The 24,788-nt window shown below is 40.4% G+C and overlaps 1 protein-coding gene across 1 annotated transcript in view; it reads left to right on the top strand.

The window, feature by feature from the left end:
- LOC118385715 (relaxin receptor 2-like) overlaps positions 1–24,788 on the top strand; it is a 297,386-nt gene that overhangs the window by 231,571 nt on the left and 41,027 nt on the right. The window contains exons 14-15 of the mRNA XM_052520430.1: positions 177–248; positions 9,538–9,767. Of these exons, the coding sequence (XP_052376390.1) occupies positions 177–248; positions 9,538–9,767 (302 nt within the window). The remainder of the gene's footprint in view (positions 1–176; positions 249–9,537; positions 9,768–24,788) is intronic.

Genomic DNA, 24,788 nt, shown 5'->3' with positions numbered 1-24,788 from the left:
CTTACCAGTACCTACCAGTACTTACCAGTATCTATCAGTACTTACCAGTACCTACCAGTACTTACCAGTACCGACGAGTACCTACCAGTATCGTACACTATAGGAAGATATATGTTGACTATCTATGGTAAATACATCTAATCAAGTTAATAAACTATGTGATGTCTTGTTTTTAGAGGTCTGGAGGGTATTGAGATTCCAGACATCCAGACGAAGATGTTTGTACCCATGGGAAACCTCTCACACATGTATGTACATACTGTATCACATTCTATACTATATGTTCATCACATTCTATACTATATGTCCTGTTCATCACATTCTATACTATATGTCCTGTTCATCACATTCTATACTATATGTTCATCACATTCTATACTATATGTCCTGTTCATCACATTCTATACTATATGGCCTGTTCATCACATTCTATACTATATGTTCATCACATTCTATACTATATGTCCTGTTCATCACATTCTATACTATATGTTCATCACATTCTATACTATATGTCCTGTTCATCACATTCTATACTATATGTCCTGTTTATCACATTCTATACTATATGTTCATCACATTCTATACTATATGTCCTGTTCATCACATTCTATACGATATGTTCTGTTCATCACATTCTATACTATATGTCCTGTTTATCACATTCTATACTATATGTTCATCACATTCTACACTATATGTCCTGTATCACATTCTATACTATATGTTCATCACATTCTATACTATATGTTCATCACATTCTATACTATATGTCCTGTTCATCACATTCTATACTATATGTTCATCACATTCTATACTATATGTCCTGTTCATCACATTCTATACTATATGTCCTGTTTATCACATTCTATACTATATGTCCTGTTCATCACATTCTATACTATATGTCCTGTTTATCACATTCTATACTATATGTCCTGTTTATCACATTCTATACTATATGTCCTGTTTATCACATTCTATACTATATGTCCTGTTTATCACATTCTATACTATATGTCCTGTTCATCACATTCTATACTATATGTTCATCACATTCTATACTATATGTTCATCACATTCTATACTATATGTCCTGTTCATCACATTCTATACTATATGTTCATCACATTCTATACTATATGTCCTGTTCATCACATTCTATACTATATGTTCATCACATTCTATACTATATGTCCTGTTTATCACATTCTATACTATATGTTCATCACATTCTATACTATATGTCCTGTTCATCACATTCTATACTATATGTCCTGTTTATCACATTCTATACTATATGTCCTGTTCATCACATTCTATACTATATGTTTATCACACTCTATACTATATGTCCTGTTCATCACATTCTATACTATATGTTCATCACATTCTATACTATATGTCCTGTTTATCACATTCTACACTATATGTCCTGTTCATCACATTCTATACTATATGTTCATCACATTCTATACTATATGTCCTGTTCATCACATTCTATACTATATGTCCTGTACATCACATTCTATACTATATGTCCTGTTCATCACATTCTATACTATATGTCCTGTTCATCACATTCTATACTATATGTTCATCACATTCTATACTATATGTCCTGTTTATCACATTCTATACTATATGTCCTGTTCATCACATTCTATACTATATGTTCTGTTCATCACATTCTATACTATATGTCCTGTTTATCACATTCTATACTATATGTTCATCACATTCTATACTATATGTCCTGTTCATCACATTCTATACTATATGTCCTGTGTTCATCACATTCTATACTATATGTCCTGTTCATCACATTCTATACTATATGTCCTGTTTATCACATTCTATACTATATGTCCTGTTCATCACATTCTATACTATATGTTCCTGTTCATCACATTCTATACTATATGTCCTGTTTATCACATTCTATACTATATGTCCTGTTCATCACATTCTATACTATATGTCCTGTTCATCACATTCTATACTATATGTTCATCACATTCTATACTATATGTCCTGTTATCACATTCTATACTATATGTCCTGTTCATCACATTCTATACTATATGTCCTGTTCATCACATTCTATACTATATGTCCTGTTCATCACATTCTATACTATATGTCCTGTATCACATTCTATACTATATGTCCTGTTCATCACATTCTTTACTATATGTCCTGTATATCACATTCTATACTATATGTCCTGTTCATCACATTCTATACTATATGTCCTGTTATCACATTCTATACTATATGTCCTGTTCATCACATTCTATACTATATGTCCTGTTCATCACATTCTATACTATATGTCCTGTTCATCACATTCTATACTATATGTTCATCACATTCTATACTATATGTCCTGTTCATCACATTCTATACTATATGTCCTGTTCATCACATTCTATACTATATGTTCATCACATTCTATACTATATGTCCTGTTCATCACATTCTATACTATATGTTTCATCACATTCTATACTATATGTCCACATTCTATCACATGTTCTATACTATATGTTCATCACATTCTATACTATATGTCCTGTTCATCACATTCTATACTATATGTTCATCACATTCTATACTATATGTCCTGTTCATCACATTCTATACTATATGTTCATCACATTCTATACTATATGTCCTGTTCATCACATTCTATACTATATGTTCATCACATTCTATACTATATGTCCTGTTCATCACATTCTATACTATATGTCCTGTTCATCACATTCTATACTATATGTCCTGTTCATCACATTCTATACTATATGTCCTGTTCATCACATTCTATACTATATGTCCTGTTATCACATTCTATACTATATGTTCATCACATTCTATACTATATGTCCTGTTCATCACATTCTATACTATATGTTCATCACATTCTACACTATATGTCCTGTTCATCACATTCTATACTATATGTTCATCACATTCTATACTATATGTTCATCACATTCTATACTATATGTCCTGTTCATCACATTCTATACTATATGTTCATCACATTCTATACTATATGTCCTGTTCATCACATTCTATACTATATGTCCTGTTTATCACATTCTATACTATATGTCCTGTTCATCACATTCTATACTATATGTCCTGTTTATCACATTCTATACTATATGTCCTGTTTATCACATTCTATACTATATGTTCATCACATTCTATACTATATGTCCTGTTCATCACATTCTATACTATATGTCCTGTTTATCACATTCTATACTATATGTCCTGTTCATCACATTCTATACTATATGTTCATCACATTCTATACTATATGTCCTGTTCATCACATTCTATACTATATGTCCTGTTTATCACATTCTATACTATATGTCCTGTTCATCACATTCTATACTATATGTCCTGTTTATCACATTCTATACTATATGTTCATCACATTCTATACTATATGTCCTGTTCATCACATTCTATACGATATGTTCTGTTCATCACATTCTATACTATATGTCCTGTTTATCACATTCTATACTATATGTTCATCACATTCTACACTATATGTCCTGTATCACATTCTATACTATATGTTCATCACATTCTATACTATATGTTCATCACATTCTATACTATATGTCCTGTTCATCACATTCTATACTATATGTTCATCACATTCTATACTATATGTCCTGTTCATCACATTCTATACTATATGTCCTGTTTATCACATTCTATACTATATGTCCTGTTCATCACATTCTATACTATATGTCCTGTTTATCACATTCTATACTATATGTCCTGTTTATCACATTCTATACTATATGTCCTGTTTATCACATTCTATACTATATGTCCTGTTTATCACATTCTATACTATATGTCCTGTTCATCACATTCTATACTATATGTTCATCACATTCTATACTATATGTTCATCACATTCTATACTATATGTCCTGTTCATCACATTCTATACTATATGTTCATCACATTCTATACTATATGTCCTGTTCATCACATTCTATACTATATGTTCATCACATTCTATACTATATGTCCTGTTTATCACATTCTATACTATATGTTCATCACATTCTATACTATATGTCCTGTTCATCACATTCTATACTATATGTCCTGTTTATCACATTCTATACTATATGTCCTGTTCATCACATTCTATACTATATGTTTATCACACTCTATACTATATGTCCTGTTCATCACATTCTATACTATATGTTCATCACATTCTATACTATATGTCCTGTTTATCACATTCTACACTATATGTCCTGTTCATCACATTCTATACTATATGTTCATCACATTCTATACTATATGTCCTGTTCATCACATTCTATACTATATGTCCTGTACATCACATTCTATACTATATGTCCTGTTCATCACATTCTATACTATATGTCCTGTTCATCACATTCTATACTATATGTTCATCACATTCTATACTATATGTCCTGTTTATCACATTCTATACTATATGTCCTGTTCATCACATTCTATACTATATGTTCTGTTCATCACATTCTATACTATATGTCCTGTTTATCACATTCTATACTATATGTCCTGTTCATCACATTCTATACTATATGTCCTGTTCATCACATTCTATACTATATGTCCTGTATCACATTCTATACTATATGTCCTGTTCATCACATTCTTTACTATATGTCCTGTTCATCACATTCTATACTATATGTCCTGTATATCACATTCTATACTATATGTCCTGTTCATCACATTCTATACTATATGTCCTGTTCATCACATTCTATACTATATGTCCTGTTCATCACATTCTATACTATATGTCCTGTTTATCACATTCTATACTATATGTCCTGTTCATCACATTCTTTACTATATGTCCTGTATATCACATTCTATACTATATGTCCTGTTCATCACATTCTATACTATATGTCCTGTATATCACATTCTATACTATATGTCCTGTTCATCACATTCTATACTATATGTCCTGTTCATCACATTCTATACTATATGTCCTGTTCATCACATTCTATACTATATGTTCATCACATTCTATACTATATGTTCATCACATTCTATACTATATGTCCTGTTCATCACATTCTATACTATATGTTCATCACATTCTATACTATATGTCCTGTTCATCACATTCTATACTATATGTTCATCACATTCTATACTATATGTCCTGTTCATCACATTCTATACTATATGTTCATCACATTCTATACTATATGTCCTGTTCATCACATTCTATACTATATGTTCATCACATTCTATACTATATGTCCTGTTCATCACATTCTATACTATATGTTCATCACATTCTATACTATATGTCCTGTTCATCACATTCTATACTATATGTCCTGTTCATCACATTCTATACTATATGTTCATCACATTCTATACTATATGTCCTGTATATCACATTCTATACTATATGTCCTGTTCATCACATTCTATACTATATGTCCTGTTCATCACATTCTATACTATATGTCCTGTTCATCACATTCTATACTATATGTCCTGTATCACATTCTATACTATATGTTCATCACATTCTATACTATATGTCCTGTTCATCACATTCTATACTATATGTTCATCACATTCTATACTATATGTCCTGTTCATCACATTCTATACTATATGTTCATCACATTCTATACTAAATGTCCTGTTCATTACATTCTATACTATATGTCCTGTTCATCACATTCTATACTATATGTTCATCACATTCTATACTATATGTCCTGTTCATCACATTCTATACTATATGTTCATCACATTCTATACTATATGTCCTGTTCATCACATTCTATACTATATGTCCTGTTTATCACATTCTATACTATATGTCCTGTTCATCACATTCTATACTATATGTCCTGTTTATCACATTCTATACTATATGTTCATCACATTCTATACTATATGTCCTGTTCATCACATTCTATACGATATGTTCTGTTCATCACATTCTATACTATATGTCCTGTTTATCACATTCTATACTATATGTTCATCACATTCTACACTATATGTCCTGTTCATCACATTCTATACTATATGTTCTGTTCATCACATTCTATACTATATGTCCTGTTTATCACATTCTATACTATATGTCCTGTTCATCACATTCTATACTATATGTCCTGTTCATCACATTCTATACTATATGTCCTGTTCATCACATTCTATACTATATGTCCTGTATCACATTCTATACTATATGTCCTGTTCATCACATTCTATACTATATGTCCTGTTTATCACATTCTATACTATATGTTCATCACATTCTATACTATATGTCCTGTTCATCACATTCTATACTATATGTCCTGTTCATCACATTCTATACTATATGTCCTGTTCATCACATTCTATACTATATGTCCTGTTCATCACATTCTATACTATATGTTCATCACATTCTATACTATATGTCCTGTTCACCACATTCTATACTATATGTTCATCACATTCTATACTATATGTCCTGTTCATCACATTCTATACTATATGTCCTGTTTATCACATTCTATACTATATGTCCTGTTCATCACATTCTATACTATATGTTCATCACATTCTATACTATATGTCCTGTTCATCACATTCTATACTATATGTCCTGTTCATCACATTCTATACTATATGTTCATCACATTCTATACTATATGTCCTGTTCATCACATTCTATACTATATGTTCATCACATTCTATACTATATGTCCTGTTCATCACATTCTATACTATATGTCCTGTTTATCACATTTTATACTATATGTCCTGTTCATCACATTCTATACTATATGTCCTGTTCATCACATTCTATACTATATGTCCTGTTCATCACATTCTATACTATATGTTCATCACATTCTACACTATATGTCCTGTATCACATTCTATACTATATGTTCATCACATTCTATACTATATGTTCATCACATTCTATACTATATGTCCTGTTCATCACATTCTATACTATATGTTCATCACATTCTATACTATATGTCCTGTTCATCACATTCTATACTATATGTCCTGTTTATCACATTCTATACTATATGTCCTGTTCATCACATTCTATACTATATGTCCTGTTTATCACATTCTATACTATATGTCCTGTTCATCACATTCTATACTATATGTTCATCACATTCTATACTATATGTCCTGTTTATCACATTCTATACTATATGTTCATCACATTCTATACTATATGTCCTGTTCATCACATTCTATACTATATGTCCTGTTCATCACATTCTATACTATATGTCCTGTTCATCACATTCTATACTATATGTCCTGTTCATCACATTCTATACTATATGTTCATCACATTCTACACTATATGTCCTGTATCACATTCTATACTATATGTTCATCACATTCTATACTATATGTTCATCACATTCTATACTATATGTCCTGTTCATCATTCTATACTTCTATCACATTCTATATGTTCATCACATTCTATACTATATGTCCTGTTCATCACATTCTATACTATATGTCCTGTTTATCACATTCTATACTATATGTCCTGTTCATCACATTCTATACTATATGTCCTGTTCATCACATTCTATACTATATGTCCTGTTCATCACATTCTATACTATATGTTCATCACATTCTATACTATATGTCTATACTATATGTTCATCACATTCTATACTATATGTCCTGTTCATCACATTCTATACTATATGTCCTGTTCATCACATTCTATACTATATGTTCATCACATTCTACACTATATGTCCTGTATCACATTCTATACTATATGTTCATCACATTCTATACTATATGTTCATCACATTCTATACTATATGTCCTGTTCATCACATTCTATACTATATGTTCATCACATTCTATACTATATGTCCTGTTCATCACATTCTATACTATATGTCCTGTTTATCACATTCTATACTATATGTCCTGTTCATCACATTCTATACTATATGTCCTGTTTATCACATTCTATACTATATGTCCTGTTCATCACATTCTATACTATATGTTCATCACATTCTATACTATATGTTTATCACATTCTATACTGTCCTTTCATCACATTCTATACTATATGTTCATCACATTCTATACTATATGTCCTGTTCATCACATTCTATACTATATGTCCTGTTCATCACATTCTATACTATATGTCCTGTTCATCACATTCTATACTATATGTCCTGTTCATCACATTCTATACTATATGTTCATCACATTCTACACTATATGTCCTGTATCACATTCTATACTATATGTTCATCACATTCTATACTATATGTTCATCACATTCTATACTATATGTCCTGTTCATCACATTCTATACTATATGTTCATCACATTCTATACTATATGTCCTGTTCATCACATTCTATACTATATGTCCTGTTTATCACATTCTATACTATATGTCCTGTTCATCACATTCTATACTATATGTCCTGTTTATCACATTCTATACTATATGTCCTGTTCATCACATTCTATACTATATGTCCTGTTCATCACATTCTATACTATATGTCCTGTTCATCACATTCTATACTATATGTTCATCACATTCTATACTATATGTCCTGTTTATCACATTCTATACTATATGTTCATCACATTCTATACTATATGTCCTGTTCATCACATTCTATACTATATGTCCTGTTTATCACATTCTATACTATATGTCCTGTTCATCACATTCTATACTATATGTTCATCACATTCTATACTATATGTCCTGTTTATCACATTCTATACTATATGTTCATCACATTCTATACTATATGTCCTGTTCATCACATTCTATACTATATGTCCTGTTCATCACATTCTATACTATATGTCCTGTTCATCACATTCTATACTATATGTCCTGTTCATCACATTCTATACTATATGTCCTATTTATCACATTCTATACTATATGTCCTGTTCATCACATTCTATACTATATATCCTGTTTATCACATTCTATACTATATGTTCATCACATTCTATACTATATGTCCTGTTCATCACATTCTATACTATATGTCCTGTTTATCACATTCTATACTATATGTTCATCACATTCTATACTATATGTCCTGTATCACATTCTATACTATATGTTCATCACATTCTATACTATATGTCCTGTTCATCACATTCTATACTATATGTTCATCACATTCTATACTATATGTCCTGTTCATCACATTCTATACTATATGTCTTGTTTATGACATTCTATACTATATGTCCTGTTTATCACATTCTATACTATATGTCCTGTTCATCACATTCTATACTATATGTTCATCACATTCTACACTATATGTCCTGTTTATCACATTCTATACTATATGTCCTGTTTATCACATTCTATACTATATGTTCATCACATTCTATGCTATATGTCCTGTATAACACATTCTATACTATATGTTGTCGTTCCACTCGTAGCTACTTCAAGACATTCCAGTACTGTTCCTATGCGCCCCACGTGAGAACGTGCAAGCCCAACACAGACGGTATCTCTTCCTTCGAGGACCTGTTAGCTAACGTGGTGCTCAGGGTCTCTGTGTGGGTCATGGCCTTCATCACATGTTTTGGGAACCTCTTTGTCATCGGGATGAGGTCTCTGATCAGGGCAGAGAACAACTTGCACGCCGCCTGCATCAAAGTCCTCTGCTGTGAGTTATATGGAATGTTTATAGACATACACAGGTGTCATGACTATCATTAATGTGATGACAGCTATTTTATCAAATCAATTAACTATGTTTTAATTATTGCGTGATTCAATTAATCATGTAACAATTAACTCATTAATAACTTGGGGCACCACGGGAAAATAATGTTTAATGAGTTACTGTTTCCCGAATTAATTTAAGAATATATCAGAATATATCGTTATCATACCAGTCATACATTAATCATTATTACCTCATATCAGTCTCATTCTGAACGTCGCAAAATCCTTGGATATCTACACAAACCCTATTCTAAATAATGATTCAGCGATACACACATTTACCTAATTATTTATTAACTAAATAATCACTCAGAAACACACAGACACACATACACGTATACATTGAATTGATTACTAACATAATGCAATGAAAAGTCCCTCGTGGACTAACCCGATATGGCGGCTTATTACACAATGGAAGGGTAAGCTAAAGAGAGCGGGAGAGACAGAGAGAGTGGCTGGTACATACACGTGGAAGCTATACTCATGAAAAATAAATACTTTGCACATGAACGACCGCTCATTCGAAAATAAATGCAACGCATATTTACGCTTGTATGCATTCGTCATCTCTCTGTTGAAACCACTCGTCCATCTATGGTGAGTAGTTCGATGTAAGTCTCTGGTTTTCCACCGGAGGTCACAATGTCCTCAGTTGTAGTAGGCCTCTTTGTCTCTGAGTGTTCGTTAGACTGGGTACATCAGAGGTACACACGCGGTGGTTACTGTTCGAGTTTAATTTACTAAAATACTTAAGCAGCTGCAGACTGAATGTTCCGATGTAGCCTTTATCCTCTTCACTCAAGAGTTTGAGTCTTACCGTATACTGGTCTTGTAGTTGTATATAATTTCAATGTGTAGCCACAGCTCCACGTTTTCTGGTCTGGTGTAAATCTCTTTAGCAGTCCTTTTATGCACTCGCCTTGGAGGGCGGGTCCATCACCTTGCCACAATCTCTTTGCTCATGTGGGCATGGTTACTGGCTTGGCAAAAGTTTATATGAAAAATAATTCTAATTCAGAAGGCTAAAATAGCATTTCATCTTCTCACAAATAGTTTTATATTTAATAATATAAGTTTTACAACATTTAGATGTAAATCTGATAACTGGGATGTATACATTGGTAGAGTTACAGTTATTTAGTTATACCGTCCTTAATGATATCACAAAACAATACACTTTTCACAGGATTTATTGTTTGCAGCCCCACCAACCATTCCAGATGTTTGGATTTGAAAACTGATGTTCCAATGTACAATCTTTGGATTTTTGAAGTTTTGGCATGAGTCTCTCGACACACAAAGGATTTTTGAGTTTTCCATACTGTAGTGCAAGAGAGAGAAAGTTTACGACCGGTCGTTAGATTCATACAACCGGCCCCACTCCCCCTCTTCCTCTCTGGTGGGAGAGGGCGGGGGATCTTTGATTCTCACCCAGGAGCGAGAGTCATGACACAGGACACACAGACATGCAGCACAGTTATACACACAGGCACACACACTCACTGTGAGTGAAAGTCATCAGGGCATAGCAGCTGCTGATCTCAGTTGGAGACACCATGGCAGGTCAGACAAGACAGCTCCCTACAGTCTCTCTCTCTCTCTCTCTCTCTCTCTCTCTCTCTCTCTCTCTCTCTCTCTCTCTCTCTCTCTCTCTCTCGCTCTCCTTCTTTCTCCTCATGTCTTCTTCTCTCTGTTTTCTTGCGGACTGGCCAGTCAGAGAGAAAGGGGCAGCGCCATAGAGAATGACAGAGGCCTCTAGGGGCCAAAGGTTGTATGAGAAGGCTTCCACCATTTTAGTGTAGTCAACTGGGTGGGACTTCCACCTTCATTGGCTGATCCCTCCTGGTGGCCCTGTTGGAGTCACGTCCAACCAGATCATCAGTAGGGATCAGCCAATCGTGAGATTGCCTCAATGGTGCTGCCGAAGCTGTCACAGACACTATAATGGCACAAAAGACGAGAACGAGTCCTCTATATTTCCCTATGGCAGCTCCCTGTAGCCTCTTTTTCCTCTCTTTAATATTTTCTCACTCCCTCACTATTATTTCACAACAAACACCTGTTACTCATCTATCATTCATCAGCTAGGATGAATCACCCATCCTTTTCTATCCTCTCTTTATCTCAATCGTCTTGCTATCTTTCTGTGCCTCTCTCCTTCATCTCTTTCTCCTCTCTCTTGCTCTCTCCTTCGCCTCCGTCTCTCTCCATCCCCCTCTCCTCTTTTCTCCTCTCGTCTCTCTCCCCCATCCCTCTCCCCTGTGTAGATCTCAGTCTAGGTAAATGTGTCAGCAGGCCAGGAAGGTCTAAATGAAACTACACTTAGCCAGCTCCAGGCCATCTTGTCTTTCCTGCTTCCCCATACCATATCTTGCTGCCCCATACCGTATCCTACTGCCTCCTTATTCACTCTTCCCTATACCATATCCTGCTGCCTCCTTTATCTCTCTTCCCTATACCAGATCCTGCTGCCCCCTGTCTCCCTTCCCTATACCATATCCTGCTGCCTCCTATATCTCTCTTCCCCATACCATATCCTGCTGCCTCCTATATCTCTCTTCCACATACCAGATCCTGCTGCCCCTTATGATACCAGATCCTGCTGCCTCCTATATCTCTCTTCCACATACCAGATCCTGCTGCCCCCTATATCTCTCTTCCACATACCAGATCCTGCTGCCCCCTATATCTCTCTTCCCCATACCAGATCCTGCTGCCCCCTATATCTCTCTTCCCCATACCAGATCCTGCTGCCCCCTATATCTCTCTTCTCCATACCAGATCCTTCTGCCCCCTATATCTCTCTTCCCCATACCAGATCCTGCTGCCCCCTTTATCTCTCCTCCCCATACCAGATCCTGCTGCCTCCGATATCTCTCTTCCCCATACCAGATCCCGCTGCCCCCTATATCTCTCCTCTCCATACCAGATACTTCTGCCCCCTATGTCTCTCTTCCCCATACCAGATCCTGCTGCCCCCTATGTATCTCTTCCACATACCAGATCCTGCTGCCCCCTATGTCTCTCTTCCACATACCAGATCCTGCTGCCCCTATATCTCTCTTCCCCATACCAGATCCTGCTGCCCCCTATATCTCTCTTCCCCATACCATATCCTGCTGCCCCCTATATCTCTCTTCCCCATACCAGATCCTGCTGCCTCCTATAGCTCTCTTCCCCATACCATATCCTGCTGCCCCCTATATCTCTCTTCCCCATACCAGATCCTGCTGCCCCCTATATCTCTCTTCTCCATACCAGATCCTGCTGCCCCCTATATCTCTCTTCCCCATACCAGATCCTTCTGCCCCCTATGTCTCTCTTCCCCATACCTTTACTACCTCCTACCCTATTCACAGATGCACACTCGCAGGTCAGCTGTACCCCCTCTAGCACCAGGGTCAGCTGTACCCTCTCTAGCACCAGGGTCAGCTGTACCCCCTCTAGCACCAGGGTCAGCTGTACCCTCTCTAGCACCAGGGTCAGCACACTCTCAAATGTAGTTTTTTTGCCATCATTGTAAGTCTGCCACACACACACACACACACACACACACACACACACACACACACACACACACACACACACACACACACACACACACACACAGGAACCTTCCCTGGCAGTGTCAAATCAAACACTGGCCAAATACATCAGAGAGATAAATCAGCTGGCAACAGGCCATCGGTAAGAACACACACAGGGGAGCACTAATGTGGAAGGGGAAAATGAGCAGTGTATCTCAAGAAAGTGAGAAGAGGAAGTTTTTTTTTTTTTTTAAATCATAGAGATAGATAGAAGACTCTAGTGCCCAAATGCCTGTTTTAGCATGGGAAGTGCCATTGAGGACTTTCACCATTTTGAAGTAGTCAACTGGGTGGGACTTCCTATAGGTTAAGGAAGGATCACAGTTTATCAGTAGGGATCAGCCAATGAATTCTACTCATGAGCAAACATTCCATCACTGCAGATGTTAGTAAATCACCACCCTGGGCTTTATATCTGTTCAGACAACACACTCCAGCTGACAGTATGTAACCTACCAATTTGTTTACCAACTCATAGAAATAGTATAAGAAGAAAATTGACTACTTCGAAATGGAGATGGCCTCAATGGCGCTCTAACAGACGCCATAATGAGACAGGTACATTGTTGCATCCTCTAATGGCGCATTCCCATATAGTATGTATGTCTTTTCCCTTTCCATGTCTCACTGGGCCATGTCTCACTGGGCCATGTCTCGCTGGGCCATGTCTCACTGGGCCATGTCTCGCTGGGCCATGTCTCGCTGGGCCATGTCTCACTGGGCCATGTCTCGCTGGGCCATGTCTCACTGGGCCATGTCTCGCTGGGCCATGTCTCGCTGGGCCATGTCTCACTGGGCCATGTCTCACTGGGCCATGTCTCGCTGGGCCATGTCTCGCTGGGCCATGTCTCACTGGGCCATGTCTCACTGGGCCATGTCTCATGGGCCATGTCTCACTGGGCCATGTCTCACTGGGCCATGTCTCACTGGGCCATGTCTCGCTGGGCCATGTCTCGCTGGGCCATGTCTCACTGGGCCATGTCTCGCTGGGCCATGTCTCGCTGGGCCATGTCTCACTGGGCCATGTCTCACTGGGCCATGTCTCGCTGGGCCATGTCTCGCTGGGCCATGTCTCACTGGGCCATGTCTCACTGGGCCATGTCTCACTGGGCCATGTCTCACTGGGCCATGTCTCACTGGGCCATGTCTCACTGGGCCATGTCTCGCTGGGCCATGTCTCGCTGGGCCATGTCTCGCTGGGCCATGTCTCGCTGGGCCATGTCTCACTGGGCCATGTCTCGCTGGGCCATGTCTCACTGGGCCATGTCTCACTGGGCCATGTCTCCAGCGGACCTGCTCTCACTTATGCTGCTGAAAAAGTACCAGAGGCCAGGATTTGGCCCTAAACACAATTTTCCTAGTATAGCATAAGGTTGTATACACTAGTGAAAGGGAGAGATGGAGAGAGAGATGGAGAGAGATGAGCGGTGGAAAGAGACGAGATGAGAGATGGAGAGAGAGATTGAGATGAGTGATGGAGAGACATGAGCGGTGGAGAGAGAGATGGTGATGACAGAGATGGGGAGAGAGATTGAGATGAGAAATGGAGAGAGATGAGCGGTGAAGCGAGAAATTGAGAGAGATGAGAGATGAAGAGAGAGATTGAGATGAGAGAGATGGAGAGAGATGTATAGAGATGAGCGGTGGAGAGAGAGGTGGAGAGAGATGAGAGGTGGAGAGAGATGAGAGATGGAGAGAGACGAGAAAGGGCAACCAGTGAAGAACAAACACCATTGTAAATAAAACCCATATTTATTCTTGTTTATTTTATCTTGTGTCCTTTAACCATTTGTACATTTTTAAAACACTGTATATATATATATATAATATGACGTTTGTAATGTCTTTATTGTTTTGAAACTTCTGTATGTGTAATGTTTACTGTAAATTTTTATTGTTTATTTCACTTTATATATTATCTACGTCACTTGCTTTGGCAATGTTAACACATCTTTCCCATTCCAATAAAGCCCTTGAATTGAATTGAGAGATGAACGGTGGAGAGTGATGGAGAGAGATGAGAGATGAGCGATGGAGAGAGATGAACGGTGGAGAGAGATGAAGAGAGATAGAGATGGAGAGAGATGGAGAGAGATGGAGAGAGATGAGATGGAGAGAGATGAGAGATGGAGAGATGGAGAGAGATGAGAGATGGAGAGAGATGAGAGATGGAGAGAGATGAGAGATGGAGAGAGATGGAGAGAGATGGAGAGAGATGAGAGATGGAGAGAGAGAGAGATGAGAGATGGAGAGATGGAGAGAGATGAGAGAGATGAGAGGGAGAGATGGGATGTGGAGAGATGTCAGGGTTTTCCTGTGGTGAAGTAGAGGACCAAAACGCAGCGTGGTTATATTGACTCATGTTTAATAAAAACAGATAAACATGAACACTACAAAACAATGAACGTGGAAAACCAAAAACAGCCCTATCTGGTGCAAAACACAGAGACAGGAACAATCACCCACAAAACCCAACACAAAACAGGCTACCCAAATATGGTTCCCAATCAGAGACGATGACTAACACCTGCCTCTTGATTGAGAACCATATCAGGCCAAACATAGAAATAGACAAACCAGACACACAACATAGAATGCCCACCCAGCTCACGTCCTGTCCAACACTAAAACAAGGAAAACGCATACGAACGATGGACAGAACGTGACAGAACCCCCCCCCCCCCAAGGTGCGGACTCCGAACGCACAACCTAAACCTATAGGGGAGGGTCTGGGTGGGCATCGCTCCGCGGTGGCGGATCTGGCGCTGGACGTGGACCCCACTCCATAATTGTCTTAGTCCACCTCCTTAGTGTCCCTTGAGTGGCGACCCTCACCGCTAACCTTGGCCTAGGAAACCTAACAATGGGCCCCACTGGACTGAGGTAGCTCAGGACCGAGGGGAAGCTCGGGACCGAGGGGAAGCTCGGGACCGAGGGGAAGCTCAGGAGTGAGGGGAAGCTCAGGCAGGTTGATGGATTTACCAGATCCTGGCTGGCTGGCAGATCCTGGCTGACTGGCACTTCTGGCGGATCCTGGCTGACTGGTGGATCCTGGCAGACTGGCGGATCCTGGCAGACTGGCGGATCCTGGCTGACTGGCAGTTCTGGCGGATCCTGGCTGACTGGCAGTTCTGGCGGATCCTGGCTGACTGGCAGATCCTGGCCGACTGGCAGTTCTGGCGGATCCTGGCTGACTGGCAGTTCTGGCAGATCCTGGCCGACTGGCAGATCCTGGCCGACTGGCAGACTGGCGGATCCTGGCAGACTGGCGGATCCTGGCTGAATGGCAGATCTAACTGATCCTGGCCGACTGGCGGATCCTGGCCGACTGGCGGATCCTGGCCGACTGGCAGTTCTGGCGGATCCTGGCTGACTGGCGGATCCTGGCTGACTGGCGGATCCTGGCTGACTGGCAGTTCTGGCGGATCCTGGCTGACTGGTAGTTCTGGCAGATCCTGGCCGACTGGCAGATCCTGGCCGACTGGCAGATCCTGGCCGACTGGCAGATCCTGGCAGACTGGCGGATCCTGGCACACTGGCGGATCCTGGCTGAATGGCGGATCTAACTGATCCTGGCAGACTGGCAGATCCTGGCCGACTGGCGGATCCTGGCTGACTGGCAGTTCTGGCGGATCCTGGCAGACTGGCGGATCCTGGCAGACTGGCAGATCCTGGCGGATCCTGGCCGACTGGCGGATCCTGGCCGATCCTGGCCGACTGGCGGATCCTGGCCGACTGGCGGATCCTGGCCGACTGGCGGATCCTGGCCGACTGGCGGATCCTGGCCGACTGGCGGATCCTGGCTGACTGGCAGATCCTGGCCGACTGGCAGATCCTGGCGGATCCTGGCCGACTGGCGGATCCTGGCCGACTGGCGGATCCTGGCCGACTGGCGGATCCTGGCCGACTGGCGGATCCTGGCTAACTGGCAGTTCTGGCAGATCCTGGCTGAATGGCAGATCTAACTGATCCTGGCTGACTGGCAGATCCTGGCCGACTGGCGGATCCTGGCTGACTGGCGGATCCTGGCAGACTGGCGGATCCTGGCAGACTGGCGGATCCTGGCAGACTGGCGGATCCTGGCAGACTGGCAGATCCTGGCAGACTGGCAGATCCTGGCAGACTGGCAGATCCTGGCAGACTGGCGGATCTAACTGATCCTCGCTGACTGGCAGATCCTGGCGGATCCTGGCAGACTGGCGGATCCTGGCAGACTGGCGGATCCTGGCAGACTGGCGGCACTGGCAGACTGGCGGCACTGGCGGCGCTGGGCAGACTGGCGGCACCGGCGGCGCTGGGCAGACTGGCGGCACCGGCGGCGCTGGGCAGACTGGCGGCGCTGGGCAGACTGGTAGCTCAGACGGCACTGGGCAGACTGGTAGCTCAGACGGCACTGGGCAGACTGGTAGCTCAGGCGGCGCTGGGCAGACTGGCGGCACTGGCGGCGCTGGGCAGACTGGCGGCGCTGGGCAGACTGGCGGCACTGGCGGCGCTGGGCAGACTGGTAGCTCAGACGGCGCTGGGCAGACTGGCGGCACTGGCGGCGCTGGGCAGACTGGCGGCACTGGCGGCGCTGGGCAGACTGGCGGCACTGGCGGCGCTGGGCAGACTGGCGGCACTGGCGGCGCTGGGCAGACTGGCGGCACTGGCGGCGCTGGGCAGACTGGCGGCACTGGCGGCGCTGGGCAGACTGGCGGCACTGGCGGCGCTGGGCAGACTGGTAGCTCAGACGGCGCTGGGCAGACTGGCGGCACTGGCGGCGCTGGGCAGACTGGCGGCACTGGCGGCGCTGGGCAGACGGGTAGCTCAGACGGCGCTGGGCAGACTGGCGGCACTGGCGGCGCTGGGCAGACTGGTAGCTCAGACGGCGCTGGGCAGACAGGTAGCTCAGATGGCGCTGGGCAGACTGGAGAAAAAGGCTCTGGCAGCGCTGGACTGAGGAGCACTGGTGCCTCTGGAATGAGGGCCTCTGGCGCCTCTGGCATGAGGGGCGGTAGCTCTGACAGTGCCGGACAGGCGGGAGACTCTGGCTGCGCTGGAGAGGAGGAAGGCTCTGGCAGCGCTGGACAGGCAGGACGCACTGTAGGCCTGATGAGTGGTGCTGGCACTGGTATGCCGTGCATACTATGCCAAACCAACAGCTTTCTTTCTACTCTGTCCAATACATCCTCCACACTCTCAGACTCAGCACTCTGCTTCGCCGACAGCTCCAATTCCATCCATGGCTCTGCCCAGGGTCCTTTTCCGTCAAGGATCTCCCTCCAAGTCCATTTATCCAAATAGTGCAGCATCTCCCACTGCTGCTGCTGCTGCTCCTGTTGCTGCTGCCTCTGTTCCTTCTCCTGCTGCCGCTTTTGCCGTTGCCCGTTACCACGCCGCTTGGTCCTTGGTTGGTGTGTGATTCTGTCAGGGTTTTCCTGTGGTGAAGTAGAGGACCAAAACGCAGCGTGGTTATATTGACTCATGTTTAATAAAAACAGATAAACATGAACACTACAAAACAATAAACGTGGAAAACCAAAAACAGCCCTATCTGGTGCAAAACACAGAGTCAGGAACAATCACCCACAAAACCCAACACAAAACAGGCTACCTAAATATGGTTCCCAATCAGAGAAAATGACTAACACTTGCCTCTGATTGAGAACCATATCAGGCCAAACATAGAAATAGACAAACCAGACACACAACATAGAATGCCCACCCAGCTCACGTCCTGTCCAACACTAAAACAAGGAAAACACATACGAACGATGGACAGAACGTGACAAGAGAGATGAGATGAGATGAGAGATGGAGAGAGATGAGATGAGAGATGGAGAGAGATGGAGAGAGATGAGATGAGAAATGGAGAGAGATGAGATGAGAGATGAGCGGTGGAGAGAGATGAGAGATTGAGATGAGAGATGGAGATGAGAGATGGAGAGAGATGAGAGATGGAGAGAGAAGAGATGAGAGATGAGAGGGAGAGATGGAGAGAGATGAGATGAGAGATGGAGAGAGATGAGCGGTGGAGAGAGATGAGCGGTGGAGAGAGATGGAGAGAGATGAGATGAGAGATGAGAGATGGCTCTCCAGCCAGGTGGAAAGCATAGCCAGCCGTAGAAAAATGCTTATTGAAATTCTCGATTATAGTGGATTTATCAGTGGTGACAGTGTTTCCTATCTTCAGTGCAGTGGGCAGCTGGGAGGAGGTGTTCTTATTCTCCATGAACTTTACACTGTCCCAGAACCTTTTTGAGTTTGTGTTGCAGGAAGCAAATTTCTGCTAGAAAAAGCTAGCCTTGGCTTTTCTAACTGCCTGTGTATAATGGTTTCTAGCTTCCCTGAAAAGCTGCATATCACAGGGTCTGTTCGATGCTAATGCAGAACGCCATAGGATGTTTTTGTGTTGGTTAAGGGCAGTCAGGTCTGGGGAGAACCAAGGGCTTTATCTGTTCCTGGTTCTAAATTTCTTGAATGGGGCATGCTTATTTAAGATGGTTAGGAAGGCATTTTTTTTAAATAACCAGGCATCCTCTACTGACGGGATGAGATCAATATCCTTCCAGGAAACCCTTGCCAGGTCGATTAGAAAGGCCTGCTCGCTGAAGTGTTTCAGGGAGCGCTTGACAGTGATGAGTGGAGGTCGTTTGACCGCTGACCCATTACGGATGCAGGCAATGAGGCAGTGATCGCTGAGATCTTGGTTGAAGACAGCAGAGGTGTATTTAGAGGGTAAGTTGGTTAGGATGATATCTGTGAGGGTGCCCGTGTTTACGGCTTTGGGGAGGTACCTGGTAGGTTCATTGATAATTTGTGTGAGATTGAGGGCATCAAGCTTAGATTGTAGGATGGCTGGGGTGTTAAGCATGTTCCAGTTTAGGTCGTCTAGCAGCACGAGCTCTGAAGATAGATGGGGGGCAATCAGTTCACATATGGTGTCCAGAGCACAGCTAAGGGCAGAGGGTGGTCTATAGCAAGCGGCAATGATGAGAGACTTATTTTTAGAGAGGTGGATTTTTAAAAGTAGAAGTTCACCTGGATAGTAGGACAGAACTCTGCAGGCTATCTTTACAGTAGATTGCAACACCGCCCCCTTTGGCAGTTCTATCTTGTCTGAAAATATTGTAGTTTGGGATGAAAATATCCAAATTTTTGGTGGTCTTCCTAAGCCAGGATTCAGACACAGCTAGGACATCCGGGTTGGCAGAGTGTGCTAAAGTAGTGAATAAAACAAACTTAGGGAGGAGGCTTCTAATGTTAACATGCATGAAACCAAGGCTATTACGGTTACAGAAGTCATCAAAAGAGAGCGCCTGGGGAATAGGAGTGGAGCTAGGCACTGCAGGGCCTGGATTGACATCTACATTACCAGGGGAAAGAGGAGGAGTAGGATAAGGGTACGGCTAAAAGCAATGAGAATTGGTCGTCTAGAATGTCTGGAACAGAGAGTAAAAGGAGGTTTCTGGGGGCGATGAAATAGCTTCAAGGTATAATGTACAGACAAAGGTATGGTAGGATGTGAATACAGTGGAGGTAAACCTAGGCATTGAGTGATGAGGAGAGAGATATTGTCTCTAGAAGCATCATTGAAACCAGGAGATGTCATCGCATGTGTGGGTGGTGGAACTAATAGGTTGGATAAGGTACAGTGAGCAGGACTAGAGGCTCTACAGTGAAATAAGTCAATAAACACTAACCAGAACAGCAATGGACAAGGCATATTGACATTAAGGAGAGGCATGCTTAGTCGAGTGATCAAAAGGGTCCAGTGAGTAGTGAGGTTGGTTGGGGTCACGGCGATTCAGACAGCTAGCCGGGCCATCGGTAGCAAGCTGGCAGAGGATGTAGGTCTGTTTTTAGCCACGTCGTGCGTTTCCGACGGTAGGATTAGTGAGGTTCCATGTGGTAGAGGGGATCAATCCAATTTGCCAAAAAATAGATATAGATCTATTCAGATAGCAGCTGATAAGACAGCTAACGATTAGCGGACCGCAGATGGGCGTTCAGGTAACGTCGCGACGGAGGAGCCAGCCGGATAACTCCCTCGGGCAGATAACGTTGGTAGCCCAGGAGTGGCTGATGGAACTCTTCAGCTGGCTAGCTCCGGAATAATTGATGCTTGCTCCGGGATCGATGTAAGCCGATAGTCACACGGATAGCAGCTAGCTAGCTGCGAGATCCAGGTATAAATGTCCAGAGCTTGCGGTTGAAATCCGGGGACATGTAGAGAAAAATAGGCCCGGTATGTTCCGGTCCGAGCCGCGCCGTACAAAACTGGCGATAGATTTTCGAGCTAAAGGATAGCTGATGACCACAAACCGTGGTTAGCTGAATACTAATGATTAGCCAGTAAAGAAGCTAACTAGCTTCTGGCTAGCTTCTGATTAGCTTCTGGCTAGATTCTGGCTAGCTTCTGGTTGGCTTCTGGCTCGCTTCTGGTTAGCTTCTATTGAGGATTACAGATTTCAGGTAAACAATACATTCTTTTTTTTATAAATTGGTGAGGCGGGTTGCAGGAGAGTGTTTTGAAGTTGAGTTTATGGAAAATAAAAAAAATATATATAAAAAGGTATGCGAAGAAAGTTGTAAATATATATATATACGGGACACGACAAGACAATGACAAAAGACGTCTGACTGCTATGCCATCTTGGTGACAATAATGTATATACTGTACTCTATAATCATCTACTGCATCTTTATGTAATACATGTATCACTAGCCACTTTAAACTATGCCACTTTGTTTACATGCCCTACATTACTCATCTCATATGTATATACTGTACTCTATACCATCTACTGCATCGTACCTATGCCGTTCTGTACCATCACCCATTCATATATCTTTATGTACATATTCTTTATCCCTTTACACTTGTGTGTATAAGGTAGTAAGTAGTTGTGTAATTGTTAGGTTAGATTACTCGTTGGTTATTACTGCATTGTCGGAACTAGAAGCACAAGCATTTCGCTACACTTGCATTAACATCTGATAACCATGTGTATGTAACAAATACATTTGATTTGATTTAATCAATTTCATACAATCATATGGTTTCAGAGTGTAATATGCTAATCGTTTATTAAAACACAAGTAAAACATATTCTCTTATCAATCCACCCTTAATGACTAAATAATACACACTGATACCTAAGATACTATATGGAAACATAAATAGTATCCCAAATTAATACACACTGATACCTAAGATACTACATGGAAACATAAATAGTATCCCAAATTAATACACACTGATACCTAAGATACTACATGGAAACATAAATAGTATCCCAAATTAATACACACTGATACCTAAGATACTATATGGAAACATAAATAGTATCCCAAATTAATACACACTGATACCTAAGATACTACATGGAAACATAAATAGTATCCCAAATTAATACACACTGATACCTAAGATACTATATGGAAACATAAATAGTATCCCAAATTAATACACACTGATACCTAAGATACTATATGGAAACATAAATAGTATCCCAAATTAATACACACTGATACCTAAGATACTATATGGAAACATAAATAGTATCCCAATTTAATACACACTGATACCTAAGATACTATATGGAAACATAAATAGTATCCCAAATTAATACACACTGATACCAAAGATACTACATGGAAACATAAATAGTATCCCAAATTAATACACACTGATACCTAAGATACTATATGGAAACATAAATAGTATCCCAAATTAATACACACTGATACCTAAGATACTACATGGAAACATAAATAGTATCCCAAATTAATACACACTGATACCTAAGATACTACATGGAAACATAAATAGTATCCCAAATTAATACACACTGATACCTAAGATACTACATGGAAACATAAATAGTATCCCAAATTAATACACACTGATACCTAAGATACTATATGGAAACATAAATAGTATCCCAAATTAATACACACTGATACCTAAGATACTACATGGAAACATAAATAGTATCCCAAATTAATACACACTGATACCTAAGATACTACATGGAAACATAAATAGTATCCCAAATTAATACACACTGATACCTAAGATACTATATGGAAACATAAATAGTATCCCAAATTAATACACACTGATACCTAAGATACTACATGGAAACATAAATAGTATCCCAAATTAATACACACTGATACCTAAGATACTATATGGAAACATAAATAGTATCCCAAATTAATACACACTGATACCTAAGATACTATATGAAAACATAAATAGTATCCCAAATTAATACACACTGATACCTAAGATACTACATGGAAACATGAATAGTATCCCAAATTAATCCAAACTGATACCTAAGATACTACATGGAAACATGAATAGTATCCCAAATTAATCCAAACTGATACCTAAGATACTATATGGAAACATAAATAGTATCCCAAATTAATACACACTGATACCTAAGATACTATATGGAAACATAAATAGTATCCCAAATTAATACACACTGATACCTAAGATACTATATGGAAACATAAATAGTATCCCAAATTAATACACACTGATACCTAAGATACTATATGGAAACATGAATAGTATCCCAAATTAATACACACTGATACCTTAGATACTACATGGAAACATAAATAGTATCCCAAATTAATACACACTGATACCTAAGATACTATATGGAAACATAAATAGTATCCCAAATTAATCCAAACTGATACCTAAGATACTATATGGAAACATAAATAGTATCCCAAATTAATCCAAACTGATACATGTATGTACATTTGATATTCATCAATGACTGTTATATGCCTATATCCAATTGCAACGCTTCCTGTCAGGATTTGTATTGCAATCTTCATAAAAAATACAGTCTTAACCCTCAAAAACAGTCTCATCCAACATGGACTCCTCGTAGTTAAAAGAAACGGAGCCATCTCCTCGGCCTGGAGGCCCATATTCATCATCACACTGGCTGATTTGATTAAAAGTAAAGATACCTTACTGGAAAATGACTCAAGTAAAAGTCACCCATTAGAATACGACTTGAGTAAAAGTCTTAATGTACCTGATATTAATTGTACTTAACTATCAAAAACAATAGCCTTAAGGTAAATGTACTTAAGTATCAAAAACAATAGCCTTAAGGTAAATGTACTTAACTATCAAAAACAATAGCCTTAAGGTAAATGTACTTAAGTATCAAAAACAATAGCCTTAAGGTAAATGTACTTAAGTATCAAAAACAATAGCCTTAAGGTAAATGTACTTAAGTATCAAAAACAATAGCCTTAAGGTAAATGTACTTAAGTATCAAAAACAATAGCCTTAAGGTAAATGTACTTAAGTATCAAAAACAATAGCCTTACGGTAAATGTACTTA

Source organism: Oncorhynchus keta, chromosome 6 (assembly GCF_023373465.1).
Source record: "Oncorhynchus keta strain PuntledgeMale-10-30-2019 chromosome 6, Oket_V2, whole genome shotgun sequence".
In the NCBI taxonomy this organism is placed as follows: domain Eukaryota; kingdom Metazoa; phylum Chordata; class Actinopteri; order Salmoniformes; family Salmonidae; genus Oncorhynchus; species Oncorhynchus keta.
Note: the sequence above shows the minus strand (reverse complement) of the source record. Positions and strands in the feature narration are given on the sequence as shown.